The sequence below is a fragment of the Rattus rattus genome, chromosome 5 (assembly GCF_011064425.1).
Source record: "Rattus rattus isolate New Zealand chromosome 5, Rrattus_CSIRO_v1, whole genome shotgun sequence".
Lineage (NCBI taxonomy): Eukaryota > Metazoa > Chordata > Mammalia > Rodentia > Muridae > Rattus > Rattus rattus.
This window is the reverse complement of record NC_046158.1, coordinates 131,833,807-131,852,446: the sequence shown is the minus strand read 5'-3', so window position 1 is coordinate 131,852,446 and position 18,640 is coordinate 131,833,807. Positions and strand designations below refer to the sequence as shown.

The 18,640-nt window shown below is 45.3% G+C and overlaps 1 protein-coding gene, 1 non-coding gene and 1 pseudogene across 2 annotated transcripts; all 3 read right to left on the bottom strand.

The window, feature by feature from the left end:
* Positions 1–2,082: 2,082 nt before the first annotated feature.
* LOC116900696 lies at positions 2,083–2,558 on the bottom strand (annotated as a pseudogene).
* Positions 2,559–9,135: 6,577 nt separating this feature from the next.
* Positions 9,136–11,598, bottom strand: Defb115 (defensin beta 115). The gene is made up of 3 exons (XM_032902624.1): positions 11,505–11,598; positions 9,752–9,916; positions 9,136–9,203 (listed from the first exon to the last, which is right to left on the bottom strand). Exons 1-3 carry the CDS (start codon positions 11,596–11,598, stop codon positions 9,136–9,138), a joined length of 327 nt encoding a protein of 108 aa, XP_032758515.1.
* Positions 11,599–18,212: 6,614 nt separating this feature from the next.
* LOC116902663 lies at positions 18,213–18,319 on the bottom strand. The gene has a single exon (XR_004388225.1). It is a non-coding gene; the product is annotated as a U6 spliceosomal RNA (small nuclear RNA).
* Positions 18,320–18,640: the final 321 nt, after the last annotated feature.

The following is an 18,640-nucleotide window of genomic DNA, read 5'->3' as shown; positions in this document are numbered from 1 at the left end:
TCCTACCCCCTTCTGTTTCCCTTAGCCCCCGCCTGTCTTCTGTGTCCCCGTTTCATATTCTTTCCGTGTTGTTCCTGTGTCCCCGTCCCGTATCTCCCCTTCTCCCACGTCCCCTATCCAGTGTCCCTCCTCCCGTCCGGCTGACTGCACCGCTGGATCCTGGGGGAGGGTTCCTTCACGATCCAATTAATGAGCCCATTAAAAACTAATAATAATAATAATAATAATAATAATAGTAATAATAATGCTTTTCTTGGGGTAAAAATATTATCTTAAAATCTATAAGATTATTATGTAAATATAAACTTCCTGTCATGATACTAGTAATCCTACAGAATATTACCAAATTCTAGAAGTAAAACTTACTTATATTGACTGTGGTCCTCAAACCTTTCTTATATCTGCTGAATGTGGCATTTAAAATGTTTACATTTTCTACCGTTGCTATCAGTAACCTTTGAGGTCTCCGAGAACATGGGGACCTGCAATGACAAACCCACCTGTATTGTGGTAATCCTAACCACTAGGATTACCTACCCCATCTGCCACCAGGTCCTGCACAAACAGTGGACATCTTTAGGTTGACTGCTGTGTCTGCCTAGCCAAGATTGTCACTAAACGGACAAACACTGATAATCAGCTTCAGCCTACAAACTGCTCAGGACATCCAAACTATTGAGTCACAGAAGACTGACGTGAACATTTTACAGAACTCTGAACTCAAAAATACTTAATCCTGAGACTTCCGAATACAGTCAAGCTAGATGTTGTGGAAAGCTTGACAGAAATAGTTTCACTATTGTAAATAGTTTCACTGTGTTGGAGGTCAGATCTTGCCTTTTTATTTACACAAAAGGCGGGAAATGTTACAGGATATTTGATCACGCTGTGACCCCTGAGATTGTGTTATTTACTTGAAAACCCTTTTTTTTTTTTTTAGTTACAGTGTGGCTCAGCCCTAGAACACACCTTTAATCCAAGAGCTCTTTGTTTATTGTAAATAGGATTAAAAAAAGTCAACCATCGGTCAAGAGGCAGAGCAAGCAACCAGTTGACAGGGAGTGAACACAGGAAAAAAAACCATAGAGAGTAAGAGGAGGTCAGGAGGATGGGTAGAGAGACGAATAGGAAGTAGAGAGGAGGGGTTTTAGAGGCAGTGTGGAGGAAAGCATCATTCTGGGATGTTGGCTGAGGAGGAAGGTCAGTTGGTGCATTTTCTCCTTTCTAAGCTAGCAGGCTTTCACCCAGCATCTGGATCCTAAGTCTTCAGTTGTAAAATCAAATGATTGAGATTTTATTAAAAAAAAAGACAACACACTATCAAGCGTCATGCAATGGCCTCTCCAGGCCTCTTTGCATAAACTCCCTTGCCACAGACCTGGACTCTGTTTTGCTCCTTACCTGAGGAAGAAGATGCCACAAACATTTACTCTGCACCCTTCTTGACTGTAAAGCCAGAACCACGTGGCCCAAAGCTGCCAAACTCTTCTGTTTTGGGGGGCTGGAGCCTTGCCCCTTTGTTGATGTTTCCCTTTATTGCATAAGTTTTCCTTTCCACAAGCTGGAAGCTTCTCGGGGTGAGATCTTGCCTGGAGGTTATTCCATTTCGTATCAGACCTCTCTGTAAGCGTCTGATGTCCTCGTAGTCACAGGACGCGGCTCCAACATTGCATTTCCTGGTGCTTCTTCTCCTCCAACTGCACAAGCTTGTTCTTCTTCATCATAGATCTGCATAAGACTGATGACTAGGGCCCCAGGACACAGTCAGTACTAGGCTGTCTTGAAATCTCCTTTGCCAACAAAATCAATCAAAAACTCCTCAACTTAGCCTCAGACAGACTTCTAAGACAAGGACAGAAATCGGCCACATTCTTTGCCAAAATATCACAAGAATGGTCCCTAGTTGACCACTAGTTTTTTTTTTCCCTTCTGTGTGTATGGGTGTTTTTCCTGCGTGTTTGTCCATTGAACAATTGTGAGGACGTGGTCTCAGAATGGTGGTGACTACCGATCTTTCTTTTTTCCATTTTTTTTTTTTTTGTTTTCCTTTAAAGTTTATTCAATACAACATAGTCTCCAACGTCACTGAGGTGGCTGACCATGTCCATGACCAAAGCCCCCTCTAAACTGGAATTCCATTGCTGAGCCAGCCCCAGCCTCAGCTTTCCGGTCAGCTCTAGGGGGCACAGCACTCCTCCTGTAGATGTCTCTGTCTGCCTCCCCTCTTGTGAATCTTGCAGGCCGCTCACCCTCTGCACCTTCGGACTGAGGCCTGTCAGTCTTGGGATGAGTGCAGCGCAGGGTGGCGGGCACGATCTCCAGAGGTAGGTGCAGGTAATCCCGGAGATACTGGTACCAGTAGAAACGTCTCCAAGCAAACTGCTCCTTCACGTAGCCTGGAGACTTGGAGACTGCATGGCCTTCATGATGTGACGGCTGGGCACGTTCTTGTCTGCCAGCTCCGGGTGTTTGGCCATGTGGACTTGTTTTCTGGCAGCCATCACTCGTTCCTAAAAAAGGAGCTCATAGATGGCGATCCGATTCTTAGGCATCAACATTGCTGCAGCTGCAGAGTCCGAGGCGGAGGCCGAAAAGGAAGGGGCGTGCGCCTCTTTTTCCAATTTTTTTTTTTTTGTTCTTTTTTTTCGGAGCTGGGGACCGAACCCAGGGCCTTGCGCTTCCTAGGCAAGCGCTCTACCACTGAGCTAAATCCCCAACCCCCTCTTTTTCCAATTTTAATGTTAATTTTTCCTTCTACGCGTGAGTGTTTTGCCCGTGTGTATGTCCATGCACCTCATGTGTGTGCACCTCGGAAGGCAAAATAAGGATGTCAGTTTCCTGAAACTAGAGTTATAAATGATTTGAGTCACCAAATAGGTGCTTGGAATCAAACCAGGGCCCTCTGGAAAATGATACTTAAAAATGCAACCCCAATTAACCCATTCCCTAGGGTCTGAGAGGAAATTAGGCCCTTCTGTTATGCCTCAGAACAAGATGCTTGAATCACCACTTAGCGTCATCACCCCGAGTGTCCCAGGAAAACCAGGGGACTAGCGATGATGTGTAATGTGACCAAGACAACAGCTTTTAAAACTTGGGCTAATGAGATCTTCAGTCTTGTTGCAGAGTGTGATCTAGACATGTTAAGTCATTCGGTTTAAATGAGCCGTGGAGGTGACTGGGGCTGTGTCTGGGGGGAGCAGAGAAATTCATCCTCTTCCTGAGGTCTAGGCTGCAGTCTTAATCTTCTGCTTCCATTTTGAGGGATGTGCTAACGATGCGTCAGACTGTCTTGTTTGCAGGGAAGAAGTGATCTGTTGAATGGGAAGAGGCATGAACACATCCTACTGAGGTTCCCCGTCCTGGGAAGACCATGTCCTCTCTTGCTAGAAATTTCTTTTTTTTTCATGTGTTTTTCACCAAGTTTTCAGGGCCTTCTAAGGCTTCTCTATCTCTACCAGCAATCTGTCAATGCCCACTTCTGGAAAAAGGAAAGGCCCTTTGGTTAGATAAACCATAGTAATAAATCATAATAGGAATGAGAAGAATTTATAAATGGACCGACATGTGACACCAGCTCTGATATGTGTCTGTGAAGGCTCGTCTTGGTTGCATCTGAAGTCAGGTGAAAGGTAAGGCTGTGGACACTCCTGTGAGGAGCTTTCTTGATCAGATTGTTTGAAGTAGGATGATCCACCGTAAATATGGATGGCATCTTTCTCTGACAGCCCAGATAAAAGGGAGATGGGAGAGGGAAATGTCGTTTTTGCCTACTTTCCTTTTCTCTCATTGGCAAGTACATCAGCCCTGTGGCTGTCACTGCTGCTTTCCTTTGCTGATATTAAAATCAGCTTCTTCATGCTTCCAACATGAAGGCCCTTGGGTCCATGTTGGGACTTCTGTGATATCCATCTTTGTGGGCCGAGCAGCTGCCAGATTCTAGGGGCCCCTGAGACACCCATGGTTAGACTACCCAGACCCTACCATGCAAGCTAACCAATAAACTTCCTTTTGATATGAATGAACTCATTCTATCACTTGTGATCCTCAGGAGACCCTTGACTAGTGTAATTTCATTTCCTTCTATTTTCAGCCAGGCAATTGTCCTTGCACATTTTCATACTCCCGAATATTCAATATGTTGTACCATCGGTGTTGCAAAAACCTCATTAGTCCCTGTATTTGATATTTTTTGTTTAACCATGTTGATAGATAACAGCCAGCACCATGGCATGGCAATTTGCCTGGAAACTGTCATCAGGTGTCAACAGAACAACACTTCTTACTTTAAAGGGGATGAGAGAGTTTATTCAGTGTTAGATCAGGGTTGATCAAGGCATCATAGAAATAAGGAAGAGCAGACCAACCTCTACAGGAACAGTGCTGTCCTTTAGTCAGAACAAGGAAGGACACCACACCAGTCTCTCTGGGGGGTTAGAGACTGTGTGCCCGTGTGCAGGAGGCTTGGGGCTTTATGGGGCACGAGTTTTATCAGTTGAGGGGTTCTTTGTGGTTCCAAGACCGAGTGACGGCAGTGGGTGTTTTTATTCGTACATTTGCTTTCCTGTCAGTCATGGGTTCTTATCCTTATGCCGAGTCAGGAGTTTCTCAGCTCATCTTGTGTTCCTTGGTTTATGTCATTAATCCTTCAGGAACCTACTATGAGAGATTATGGCCCAGATTCAAGATAACATGTTCCAGAATGGTAACCCTTTCATGAAGCCGTGTGTGTGTGTGTGTGTGTGTGTGTGTGTGTGTGTGTGTGTTGTATTATATTCCCATTCTCATGTGTGTGCACACAGAGGTCAGAGGAGGATGTCAGGTGTCCAGCTTTTCAACCTCCACTTTATTCCCTTGAGAGAGGTTTCCTCAGTGGAGCTAGGCTGGCAGCCACCTTCCTGTCTTTGTCCTCCACTGAGCTGTGTACAGATGTATATGAGGCCACACCTCGCTTTTTACATGGACATGCAGATTTGAACTAAAGTCCTCTCACTTGTAGAGTGCCCTTACCCACAGAGCTCATCTCTTCTGTTTCTCATGAAGCTTTTTGGCCCAGAACAAAAGAAATTCATCAAGGGACTTTTCAAATATGTGGCTGAGAGCATGGGGGTGGAGAAGACACAACTAAGAGAAAACCCTTCTGTTGGTCTCAGATGCTACCTCAGCATTGGGTGTGTAAGGTGCTGGTCTGTTAGTGTATCCCAAAGTTGTGTCTGCCAGCCACAGGATGATGGGCAGCAAACAGCTGTCAAGGAGGCTAAAGGTAGCTCAAGATCATTTTTCTCTGGCCTCGCAACATTCCAACTCTCCACAATTGCTGTTCTAGTTAGTCAGTTAGCCTTGTAGAATCTTTGACATAGGTGTGGCTCCCCCAACCCCACCAAACTTCAGGTCTCACACTCTTAAAACTGTTAAAGAGATGGGTGGATGGCAAATGAGTTTAATCCCAGCACTTGGGAGGCTGAAGCAAGTGGATCTCTATGAGTTCAAGGACCGGTTTACACAGTGACCAGCCAGAGCTACATGGGAAGACCCTGTCTCAAAACCAAACCAAACCGAACTATTATACTATAGAGGATCTAAATGATAGTTTGGAAATATGATTCCATGCATAATTGTCAAGACCAGAAGTATATGTCTTAATATTTAATGACATTTGTCTCAAATACTTTTCTATTGCTTCAAAGACACCATGCCCAAAGCAATGTATAAGATAAAGACTTTATTGGGAACTTACAATTTCAGACAGTTAAAGTCCATGACTATCATGGTGGAGAGTATGTGCTCAGGCAGGCAGGCATGATGTTGGCACAGTAGTTGAGACCTTACATTTTGGTCCACCATTAGGAGGCAAAGAGCACATTGGGAATGGCAAGAGCTTTTGAAACTCAAGTGACGTACCTCCTTTAACAAGGCCACACCTTATAATCCTTCCCAAACAGTTCCACCAACTGGTGACCAACTATAAAACTTATGAACTCATTCAAACCACCACAGCTTCTCATCTATTTTTAAGATGATAAAAATGTATGTTGCTTTTAGAGATATTTTAGGTATGTTCAGAAGATAGAACTGCTCTGTTGTACAAAGCTTATGTGTCACTGAGGAAGATCTCATCTGTCAATTATACCTCTCACTATATTGTACTTCTTTGCACTGTTTTGGTCACTTAATTGAACTAAGTTAACTGTGTTTTTATGTGTCTCCAGACTCCTCAGCACTATTGCTTCCTAAAGCTTTCATCTATTCACTCCAGATATGCCTGATTTTCAGATATTACCTCCACTCCTTCAGCTTTCAGCTCTGTCATTCTTTCTAAGAGTCTGGGGTCAGGAAAGACACTTGTCCCATGCTTGTTCACTGGAATGGGAGCTGCAGCAGATCTGCAGAGCTTCTAGACATTTTTTCCCAATTTTTAGGAAAGTCTTACAGCTTGGGGAAATCAGATTTGCTGTCTGCAGTAGCTCCTCAGTGGGTGCTGGTAGAAGGGTGGATGCTGATGAAGCAAGCCAAACAACAAAGAGGTGAAGCAGGAGGGAGTCAGCAGGTAGCTTCTAATTTCAGCAGCATTCTCGTTGATCCTGCAACTAAGTCTTTTTTCACTAAATTGTGTGCATCTGGTAACATCTCCGTCTACACCCTGGAATTATCCAATGAAGTGTCAGGTACATACTTTGTTTCATGCCTGCTTTCTAGGGCAGTGGTCTTACTGCCTAGCAATTTTTGCTAAACTGAAACATCCTTGGAAGAATTTCCTTGAGAAGTTTCAAAGGAAGACTTAAGATTCAAATAGTTAACAACTCACAAGTCTCAGGAAGTTCCTGAAATGTACCAGATTCACAACACATACTTCTACTCCCACTCTGTCTAGGTTATATAAACAGTAAGGATGCTGAAGAGACACTATGACTTGTCAATCTTCCTGTGAGTCAAACAGATGGAGGAATATGGGAGGCAGATAGTATTCTGATAGGCAGACAAGTAGGAAAATATGCCATAAATAAACAATATGGCACACTTCCAGCTTCTTCTTCAACCAGGACAAATATTTGGCAAAATTCCTTGACATCTCTCCACACACGGGACCTCTTCCACCTGACTTGCCCAGACATATTTCAGGCAGGACCTTGAAATGCCTGTCAATCAACTAACTATCTACTCTCCTTTGTCCAAGCTGAACCAAAATGAGGTGAAGAGGACCTATCTCGGGTCACCAGAAACACTTAGGACCCACAGCCCTCCAGGAAGACACAGAGATCAGCTGATAAATTCCCTCTTCACTTGTGAAGTGTCTATACATGTGTGTGCTCGTGTGCATACATGTATGTGTATCCTTTTGCTTTTTTGTTTTCTTTTTTTCGGAACTGAGGACCGAACCCAGGGCCTTGCGCTTGCTAGGCAAGTGCTCTACCACTGAGCTAAATCCCCAACCCCTATCCTTTTGCTTTTAATAAGACTTGTTAGCTTTCTCTGACCATTATTTATTTTCTGCCTTTTTATTCTTCAATCAGTGGAGAAAATGAACCTGACCCAAGAGCCCTCACTGGTAACAGAGAGAGCTCCAGAATTGCAGCTTTTGTCAATTTTTACCCATGTTGGTGATGCAGCTGCCTATGCATGGCCCATGTTCCTACAAGCAACCCCTTACCTTCTACCATCACCCACCTGATTTTTTGAGACAGGGTCTTTCCTTGAATCTTCAGCTGTTTCAGTTAGACTAGCTGACTAGCCATCCCCCGGAGAGCCACCTACCCCTACCTTCCCTGTGTTGGGTGACAGACATGTACCACCACACTCAGATTTGACATGATGTTGGGGATCTGAACTCAGGACTTCATGCTTAAACAGCAAGCATTTCACCCACCGTGCCATCTCCTCAGCCCTGGTTATTTCTCCTTTCTTTATTTCCATTTGTGAATGGGACCTTTAGGTGGTTTGGTGACGTGTATTATTCAGATTTAGAGAGGCGCGAGAAATGGTACAGTTTAACTCCAGACCTGAGTGGCTGAAAGTGAGCTGGAAGCTAGTGTCATCCCTTCACGGCTTCTTCCTTGAGTTCCTGCTTTCCTTAATGGTGTTCTGTAAACCTTAAATCAAAGACTTTTCCACTACACACCTTCAGGCATGCTGTTCACTGTAGCAACAGAAGGCAAACAAGAACAATTGCCTTTGATTCGGTGGCAACCACATCCTAATTCTTTCTGGAGTCAGAGTCACTCAGTGACCTGGAATTCAACAAGTAGGCTAGATGGGGAGCCTCCCATCTCTGCTCCCCAACACTGGGATTGAAATCACTCAACTTTTTAAGTGAGTCCTGAGAATCAAACTTGGGTCCTTAAGATTACACAGCAAGCACTTTACCAGGGGAGCCATTCTGCAACCCTACTGTTGAAAGCTTTAAAATGGAAACTAAAACTCAGATTTGGAGTTCAGGGCAACATTTAAGGTACAGGTGTCGAAGTATGTTTGCACTCGTGTCCAGGGCTATCATTAGAGAGGACCACAAACTGCGTGAATTGAACAACAGAAATTTATTTCCTCAGAATTCTGGGGACGAGGTCCAAAGTAGAGTTGGTTCTCTTGTAGGCCTCTCTCTTTGGCTTGCCAATGCCTTGAATCTTCTCAGATCTTAACATGATTCTGTGTGTCATAATTATGTGCAAATAATTAGGTCCAAGTCTCCTCGCACAAGAAAACTAATCCTACAATTAGGACCCCACCCTAACAATCTCACTTAACTTCTATTACCTTCTTAAAGACCCTCTCTCCAAGTCTCACGTTCTGGGGGGACTGAGGCTTGAAATTTAAGTTTATAAGCTTTTCTGCCACGGATGGAAGGATGGCTGCCCAACTAGAATAGTAGGGGGAGGTCTAACTGTTAAAATTGATTGTCATCCTGACAAGATCTAGAATCACCAAAGACACAGGACTCTAGGCATGCCAGCGAAGGGAAGTCAACTGAAATGCCAAGACCAACCCTGACTGTGGCCTGAGAAGTGGGGCCCGTACTGCATTTCTAAAGAGAGAGCTGAACAGGAAGTCCTCATTCTCTGCTTCCTGGCGGTGGACGCAGCTGCCTCAGGCTCCTGGTGCTGTAGTTTCCTGCTATGGCAGAAGGAATCCCTCCGACGTAGGTTACATCAAACTTTTCCCTTCTTGTGTAGCTTTTATTAGGGGCATTTCATCACGGAACCGGGAAGTAGCTAAGACAGCACGGGGGTGATGAGCAGGTGCCCTGAAGACCAACTTGGAGGGTCGTTGGGTTGAAGGTCATTGGAAGGTCGTGCATGTATGGGGTGGGCAGTGAGGTCCAAGAAATGTCTCCCATACACTTTAGGATTATGACTGATAAGTAGGCTGTGGGCTGATTTCCACCTTCCCCCTTTGCCTGAGAGAGCAGTGTCTGCTCATGGTGATCTGAAGAATGGAGCTTAAAAGATATCTTAAATTAGTAGCCCAGCCTGAGATTTCCATTTCAAGGATGAGTGGAGACCAAGGTTGATAAAGAAGCTTAGCCACAGCCTATGGATACATCCAGATTTCCCCTGCCCCCTCCTCATGTCTATGAAAGTTGGGAGACATGTGAACCTAAGTGTATAATCCTTACGAAAAGTAAGACACTCAATGACCCATGTCAAGACCCCTTTACAATGAACACTGATTAATGAACCCTCAGAAGCTCCAGCACAGTACTGTATGTGTCCCCGACTTGTCATGAAGCTCTGAAGCCAGAAGTCTGAAACATACGTACCATCTTTTTTCCGTCCTTTGGTCGTTGGGATGTTGGACAGTTTTGATTTTGTTTCTCCGAGACAGCAAAAAGAGTTCTCTCCACACCTCTCTTTCTTCTTCTCATTGGCCCTGCATACGTGCCTGCATTTTCCCATGCCGTAAAAGCACGTTCTGAACCATCCTTCTATCACAGTGAACAGAGAGGAACTGTGTGAAGAGGACACACTTGTATATCCCGAGAATGTTGGCAGACCCGTGAGAGCGGTGGGTTCACAGAGACATTGAGACCCCAGTGTAAATTACGTATTCTCTCTCCTTGTCAAGTGCTCTCCTAGGAAGTAAGTCTGAGTCCTCTCTCCCCAGCACACTCAAACTGGAAAAACCAAACTCAGGTTGACTTCCTCTCCAAGTTAGAATTCTGCGGATGGCGTGCTGGCATTCTCTGAAATGTCATAACTGCAGCAGCCTCCTCTGCCCTAGCTGTCCTCTCCAGAGTTTAAGGCGTTTTGCAATCCATGGTAACCAACGATAGATCTTTTCTTCTTCCCCTCCCCCTACTCTCTAGAACAATCAGTGGAAGGAAGATCGGCAGAGATCCAGTAACAGTGCAAGGAAAGCCATGAACTGGGCTGGGGATCGCTCAGCAGGGACACCCTCACTTCATAAGGATGGAGGTTTGGGCAGCAAGCACCCACATAAAATTGGGCTCATCGCTGGGGGAATACAAACAGGTAGGTCCCTGAAGCTTCCCATTCTGTGTGTTCCAGGCATAGAAACGGTGCGATCTCAAACATAAGGTGGCACCAGGCATGGTAGTACACATCTTTAATCCCAGAACTTGGAAAGGTGGATCTCTGAGTTCAAAGTCAGCCTGGTCTACATACTGAATTCCAGGACAACCTCAGCCATATAGTAAGACTTATCCTATAATAGTTACCAATAAAAATAATAAGTCTTACTATGTGGAAAGTGAATAGAAGGCATCCGATGTTAGTTTAAGGCTGCCACACACAATTCAGAGTCTTCCGCCCTAAGAACAGCTCATGTCTGTAGCCCAGGATGAGCCCGTAGATCCCCGACATCTCCCCATACATTTCCTGTCACATTCTAAGAGCAAGAGGCCTCCTCTGCTTACTTCAGGAGAGGTGAAGTAAATACATGGTTACTGTAAGGCATAGGACCAGTGGTGGAGACTGAAGTGGGAGACTGGGATCAGACTGGAGATACTGGGAGCAGAGTCGTTGTTGCCAGGGGGAAAGGGCTTGCCTGCTCTCTGCTTGCACCCTCTAGTCCCCGTAATGAGAAGCATCAGTGTGACCACAGGCAGCCCAGGAAAGCACATCCCGGTCTTCTGCCCCCCTCTCTTCTCTTTTCCCTCCTCCTTATTGCCACCTACCTCCCCCCTTTTACCCTCCTCCTCTCCCCTTCCTCCATACATTCCTTCTTTCCCCTCTATTCCTTCTTGCTTTCCTCCCTTCCTTTCTCACTTCCTTCCTTCTCTCTCCCCTCCCTTTTTCCTTCCCTCCCTCCATCCATTCCCTCTTCCTTCCATCCCAGTACTGGAGATCCTACCCGGAGCCTCACACGTGTTCCACAAGCAACTCTACCACCAAGCTATAGGCCAGGTCTCAAAGACACAAGCATACTAAGTCTCCCTCTCCTCCCAATCTCAGCGGTCCCTGTCTGTCATCCGGACAGAAGGGGCACGTTCCCAAAGATCCAGTTATAGGACGCTGCTCTCCCTTTCCCCATCTCACCACCATTTTGGTTACCTGGGGAAGTTTGAGCCAGGACCACAAGCACAGCTAAGGTCAGGAACCAGAGCTTAATGTGTCCCGAGAGGGTGGAGGAGCGAGTCAGCAGCATACTGAATGTGCTGGGGAAACTCCTACCGATTTTGGTTTTAATGACCGAGGTAGGGCCTAGTCACGGGCAATAAATCCGAGGAAGGCAAAGGGCCTTCTGCAGGTCAGCACTGAAAGCAGCTCACCCAGTGTTTAGGGTCAGCTCTGGACACCCTTTGGCAAGAGGACAGTAAGTCTACTGCTTTGTAGACTGCACATCTGCCCCCCAAGAAGTCTTCCTGTCCCTCCTTCTGGTCAGGTTCTGCCCCCTGTTTGCCGTGGTCGGAACACAGTTTTTCTAGCCCATTCCCCTCCCCCCCCCCACCAATAGCCTCAAGGACAACCGTGAGCCTGGGAGCCCTGCAGATACAAACAGGCTGCCGCGTGCCTGTGTGCCCAGAGCATGCAGAACAAGCACTGCAAACACTGGATAAGCTTGGGCAGCATTCTAACAGCACTGCCTGGAGTCATGGGGTCAGCAATGATAAGGAAGAGAACACAGAAGGAAGGGGAAGGTCATGTTGAGTGCAGGGGGTAGGTGGGAAGGGGAGCTGGGGTGGGTAGGATCAAAATACACTGTTTATATGTGCGAAATTGTCAAACAATTGGCTGAGCGGGCAGATTGGGGTCAACGGAACTCAGCTGGCAGAGCTGGCCTGGCAGGAGCCAAACCTTTAGCTCCATTCCCGCACTGGGGAGGTAGGTGAAGGCAGGAGGATCAGAGGTTCAAGGTCATCCTCGATTGTGACGTGAGTTCAGGGAAGGTTTGGGCTACTACATAAGAGCCTGCACACAAATGAATAAAGCACAGGAGGAGAAAGATGGGGAATAAACAGTGTGTGACCTCTATGCCTACCCCTCAGACCACAGAGGAGCTGACATTCCTTAGCCAAAAAAATGTGGGCCCAGAGTGTGGAAGAGAATTCTGCAGGGTCAAAGGGTGAGGAGGGAAGAAACAAGCAAGGTGATAGTGTGTGTGTGTGTGTGTGTGTGTGTGTGTGTGTGTGTGTGTGTGTGTGTGTGGTTATGGGGTGGGTATTTTTGTGTAGTCCTGGTGTGAATGTGTGGTGTATATGTGTCTGATATATGTGTAGTTGTTATATGTGTGCGGTGTATGTGTATATGTGTATATGTGATGTATGCATATATGTGTGTATATGCTGTATGTGTGGTGTGTGTGGTCATGGTATGTGTGTGGTGTGTGATCATGGTAGTGGGGGGGTGGAGGTGAGGGAGTGTTTTTGTGTAATCATGGTGTTAGTGTGTCTGGTGTGTGTGTGTAGACGTGTTGTATGTATGTGGTGGATGTGTGGTATGTGTGTCATCATGGTGTTGTGTATATGTGGTCATAGTGTGTGTGTGTGTGTGTGTGTGTATCATGGTCTGTGTGTATGTGTGTTTGAGAGTATGCCTTGGGGTGTGTTTTTGTGTGTAGTCTTAGTGTGTGTGCCCTAGTGTGTGTGTCTCTGTGTGTGTGTGTGTGTGTGTGTGCATGTGTGTGTGCTATGTGTGAACACCGTAGGCAGAGTAGTTGAGAAAGGAATCTATGAGGAAGTGACAGGACATTAACTGTGACCTGAGTGTCCTGTGGACTTAACTTGATCCTTCTGAGTATCCAGAGTCTCCCGAGCAGAAAGAACACCGAGGGCCAAGCCCCAAGGCAGGAGATTCTAACAAGTGCAGGAGGAGAGTGTGCTGCCGTAGAGTAGGTGAGGAGAAATAAATCCTGAAATTCCAGGAATGGCAGGGCCACCTACATCAGACCACACACGGCTGTGCGGGGTTTGTTCTGGCTGGGCTCTGGGCCTGGGGTTACTCTTAAGTGATATTTCAATCTGACTTCATTCTCTCCACCTGAAACTTATCTGGGCTGAATGACATGCCCCTGGCGTGTTCTGGTGTCGCTTGCAGTGTGACGTGTAGCAGATACCGTAGGGCACATCTAATCCTTTCGAGAACAAACCCAAGGCTGGATCTGGTGCTGTTTTAGATAACGCAGCTCAGGCCAGTAAAACGAGGGTGATGTCTCTGTGAAAAGAAGGAACATCAGGTCATCGATGACGTGGCAGGAGAGTTTGTAAGGTGAAATACAATGAACTGTAACGTGGGCCTGGGGGTGACAATGACCACTCTGTGGAATTGGAAACCGAAGTTCAGAGAGGGCAACCGGCTTTCCTGGGGACACACAGTCACTATGATCCTTTCCAGTCCATCGAGCCTTCACCTCACCACCTGCCATCTCTAGAAACCAATGGGGTTCTCGTCTCCACCACTTTAGTGGTTTTGAGAATGCTGGGTGCTCGGAATCCTAGCGGGCAGCCTCCTGCGGTTGCTGTTCCGATTCCTGGTTCCTTCCTTTTGTTGCCGAGTGACACTCACAGTATGAGCACTTATGGAGTATTTTCTAGGACAGGAGTACTGTCTCCCACCTCTTGGTTTTTGAGGCAGCATGTCACTGTAGTAGTTTGGGGACCCCACAATCCACTGTGTAACCGCACTTCACCTCAGTCTCTCCATCCTGTGTCTTGTGCTCCCGAATGCAGAGTTTATGGATGTGCACCCCACACCCAGCTGTCATTTCTCACTGTTTTAATCCTAGCATCCCGTGTCCCTTCCTGGTCTGAAGCTGTACCTCTTTCCTGACTGATGCTCTTAGACTTCCTCCAAGTGTTTCTTGTCATCCATAGCTTCCTCTGCTAAATGTCTGTTATTGTTTTGTGCCCATTTACTACATGGGCTCTTTTTAGTTGCTTTATTTCCAAGCCCTTTTCTCTTGGGCATAAGTTCTTTAGTGTATAGATAGTTTGAAGACAGTTTCTCTCCACCATTAGTTCTCCTTTAAGTTCATCCAAAGGCCTGCTCCACCTTTAATCCCCAGCTCTGTGAGTTTGAGACAAGCCTGGTCTACGTAGTACGTTCCAGATCGACCAGGGTTCCAGAGCGAAAATTTCTTTTAAAAAAACTCCCTTCGTGGTATAATTCCTAATTTTTTATTATTGACTTGTAGCTCTGTCTAACTGTGATAAGAAGATGTATAGAACATCATTTTTAATTCATTTACCAGTATCTGCTTTGTAACTTAGTGCGTGGCATGTTCTAGAGGGAGTTCCAAGGAGTGAAAAGGACCTACTCTGTACATACTGGGTAGTTCTGTGCTGACTATTCCATCCGTCTGTCTGTCTGGTCCCCAGCACACCTCACTCCTCATGCCCCTGTGTTGATCTGTCTGGCTATTGTGTCCGCTATGAGAGCGGAGTATCGGAGTGACTCGCTGCTGTTGGATTGAAGTTTATCTTTCTTTCCTTCTGGGTCTGTTTTATAGAAATGGGTGCCGTATGTTAGGCACAGAGACTTGTAATAATCACGCCTTTTGTTGAATTGGTCCTTCAGTCATCCTTGCCTTTGGCCTTCTTAATTTTTTTGTCTCAGCTACTTTTATTAGGTGTAAGTACAGACTATGCCTGTTTGCTTTTTTTGTTTTTTGTCCATCTGGACGCTTTTCTATGGATGAGGCGAGTTTCCGGATGGCAGCGTTTGATTGCATTCTATTTCTTTATGCTTTTGCCTGGTCTGCTCTTCTTTATTGGATAATTTAGTCTGTTTACATTTAAGTTCACGATTGACAGGCAAGCACATTTTAACGTTATTTTGTTGATTGTATTCTAGTTGGATATCTGTGCTGGATTTTTTCTACTCTTGCTCCCCTGTACTTGGGTGACTTATTATGGTGTTAGCATTTGAATCAGCCTTTCTAGTGACAGCTGTGCTTTCACATGCGTCTCTACTCCACTTCTGGAGATAGGATTCCCTCACGCGTCTTTTGTAAGCGTAGTCTGATGTTCACAAATTCTCTGGCTGCCTTGAAGGTCTTCATTTCTGAAAGTGATCCTTGCTTTGTATAATTTTGGTTGGCAGCTGTTTTCTTCCAGGACTTGGACTATGTCATTCTATTCTTTCCTGTGGTATACGACTTTAAAGAAATATGCTGTTACCTGATAGGAGTGTTCTTAAATGTGATTTTATGCTTTTCCTTTGCATATTAATTTTCCTTTGTCTACTTTAAAAATATTTATTTATCTGTTTGTTTGTTTGTTTGTTTGTTTATTTATTTATTTATTTATTTATATTTCGAGTATACTAGTGTTCTGCCTTCGTGTATTCATGTGCACCACGTACACGCCTGGTGCTAGCAGAGGCTAGACAAGGACTCCACATCCCCTGGACCTGGAGTTAGAGCAGTCGTGAAATACCATACGGGTGCTGACAACTGAACGCAGATCTTTGTAATAGTAGCCAAGGCTCTCATCCACTGAGCTGTCTCTCACACCTGCCTTGCACCTCGGTGTTCTGATTGTGATCAGCTGGGACAAAGATCTTAGTCACGTCTGCTAGCTTTCGGGAAGCCTTCTGCATGTGGACGTCCGCGTGCTCTCCAAGATGGGCGGTTTTTTGTTGACGCCATTTCATTGAGTAGGTTCTCTTTTTAAAAGCCTTTAGCTTTTTCCTCCTGCCTTTAGGTCTAAAATGCTGGTGTTTTCCACCTGACGGTTTTCCAAAAGGTCTAGGGAATCTCGTATGTTGCTTATTTTTGTGTCATTGTGACCAAAAATACCTGACCAAAAAAAAAAAAAACTTAAAGGAGGGAAGACTTATTTTGACCCATGGTTCTAGAACATTTCTGTCCATAACAGGAGAGGAAGCAGAATCAGAGTGTGGGGCTGGAACTAGAGGCCGAGCTAATCAGAAGCTTACACTGCACGGAAGTCGCGCACTGCGCCGTCTGGAACCTTCTAAGGTTCCACAACCTCTCAGCTTCGGACTCTCAGCCAGAGACTAGGCTTTCCAAACCGGAACGATGGAGATTCAAGCTGCAGGGAATCGTCTTTCTTTATCTTTTTTTTGTTTGTTTGTTTGTTTTTGTTTTGTTTTTGTTTGTTTTTTTTTCTTTTGTGTGATTGGAGTATTTTTTTTTTAAACCTGTCCTCAAATTTGGATACTCTTTCTTCTCTTTGAGCTGGCCTGTTGGTGACCTGCAACTGTGTTCACTCGTCTCCTTATCCAGCCTTCATTTCCAAGGCTCTATTTAACTCTTACAGAAATCGCCGTCTCTGTGGAACCCCTGGTTCCTGTGTCTTCATTTGGTTAAACTTTGTATATCTCTCTTGAGTCCCTGTGAGCTCTTCCGTAATCATGCAGAGCTGTGGTTCTCAACCTTTGGGCCGGGACCTCTTTGGGATTGAACGACCCCTTCGCAAGGGTCACCTAAGACATAGATACTTACATTATGATTTATAACAGTAGGAAATTACACTTATGAAGTAGCAATTGAAATAATCTTATGGCTGGGGATCACCACAACACGAGGAACTGCATTAAAGGGTTGCAGCGTTAGGAAGGTTGAGAACCACTGACTTAAAGCTTTTAAATTAGAGTGAAGCACACTGTAACCTTTAAACTGTTTATTTCCTTGGGAACCGCTGTGGAGAGTAATATTCTAGAAGCTTTATGTTACCTTTCCCATGGTTTTCTTTTTTTCTTTTTTTTTTTTCTTTTTCTTTTTCTTCTTTTCTTTTTTTCGGAGCTGGGGACCGAACCCAGGGCCTTGTGCTTGCTAGGCAAGTGCTCTACCGCTGAGTTAAATCCCCAACCCCCTTTCCCATGGTTTTTGCCCCTACTTTTTTTTTTTTTATTATTATTATTAACTTGAGTACTTCTTATATACATTTTGAGTGTTATTCCCTTTCGGTTTCGGGCAAACATCCCCTCCCCCCCTTCTTATGGGTGTTCCTCCCCACCCTTCCCCATTGCCGCCCTCCCCCAACAGTCTAGTTCACTGGGGTTCAGTCTTAGCAGGACCCAGGGCTTCCCCTTCCACTGGTGCTCTTACTAGGATATTCATTGCTACCTATGAGGTCAGAGTCCAGGGGCAGTCCATGTATAGTCTTTAGGTAGTGGCTTAGTCCCTGGAAGCTCTGGTTGCTTGGCATTGTTGTACATATGGGGTCTCGAGCCCCTTCAAGCTCTTCCAGTTCTTTTCTCTGATTCCTTCAACGGGGTCCTATTCTCAGTTCAGTGGTTTGCTGCTGGCATTCGCCTCTGTATTTGCTGTATTCTGGCTGTGTCTCTCAGGAGCGATCTACATCTGGCTCCTGTCGGTCTGCACTTCTTTGATTCATCCATCTTGTCTAATTGGGTGGCTGTATATGTATGGGCCACATGTGGGACAGGCTCTGAATGGGTGTTCCTTCAGTCTCTGTTTTAATCTTTGCCTCTCTCTTCCCTGCCAAGGGTATTCTTGTTCCCCTTTTAAAGAAGGAGTGAAGCATTCACATTTTGATCATCCGTCTTGAGTTTCATTTGTTCTAGGCATCTAGGGTAATTCAAGCATTTGGGCTAATAGCCACTTATCAATGAGTGCATACCATGTATGTCTTTCTGTGATTGAGGTTAGCTCACTCAGGATGATATTTTCCAGTTCCAACCATTTGCCTATGAATTTCATAAAGTCGTTTTTGATAGCTGAGTAATATTCCATTGTGTAGATGTACCACATTTTCTGTATCCATTCCTCTGTTGAAGGGCATCTGGGTTCTTTCCAGCTTCTGGCTATTATAAATAAGGCTTCAATGAACATAGTAAAATATGGAACGCTTCACGAATTTGCGTGTCATCCTTGCGCAGGGGCCATGCTAATCTTCTCTGTATCGTTCCAATTTTAGTATATGTGCTGCCGAAGCGAGCACCCTACTTTTAATCCTCATATCTGGTGGATTTGCTATCTCCACTAATTTTCTTTTTATTTATTTATTTTTGTGGGCACAGTGTTTTGCCTTTATGCATATCTGTGTACCACATGTGTGCAGTGCCCACCCAGGCCAGAAGAGAGTATCAGATCCCTGAGTCTGGAGTCACAGATGGTTTTGAACCACTTTGTGGGCTCTGGGAATCGAACCTGAGTCCTCTAGAAGAGCAGCCAGTGCTCTTAGCTCTTGAGCTATCTCTCCAGCCCCTGCATGAACTTCTTAGTAAGTTACATTCTCCTGGGGGTGCATTTTGTGGTTTTA

What these genes read in the sequence shown, in the direction of transcription:
- Defb115 (XM_032902624.1), bottom strand. Translation starts at nt 11,598, where the DNA reads ATGCTGCTGACTCGCTCCTCCACCCTCTCGGGACACATTAAGCTCTGG. An exon ending in CCTGGCTCAAACTTCCCCAG is followed by an intron (nt 9,917 to 11,504) that starts GTAACCAAAATG and finishes TCACTGTGATAG; the next exon opens with AAGGATGGTTCAGAACGTGC. An exon ending in CAAAGGACGGAAAAAAGATG is followed by an intron (nt 9,204 to 9,751) that starts GTACGTATGTTT and finishes GTGCTGTCTTAG; the next exon opens with CTACTTCCCGGTTCCGTGAT.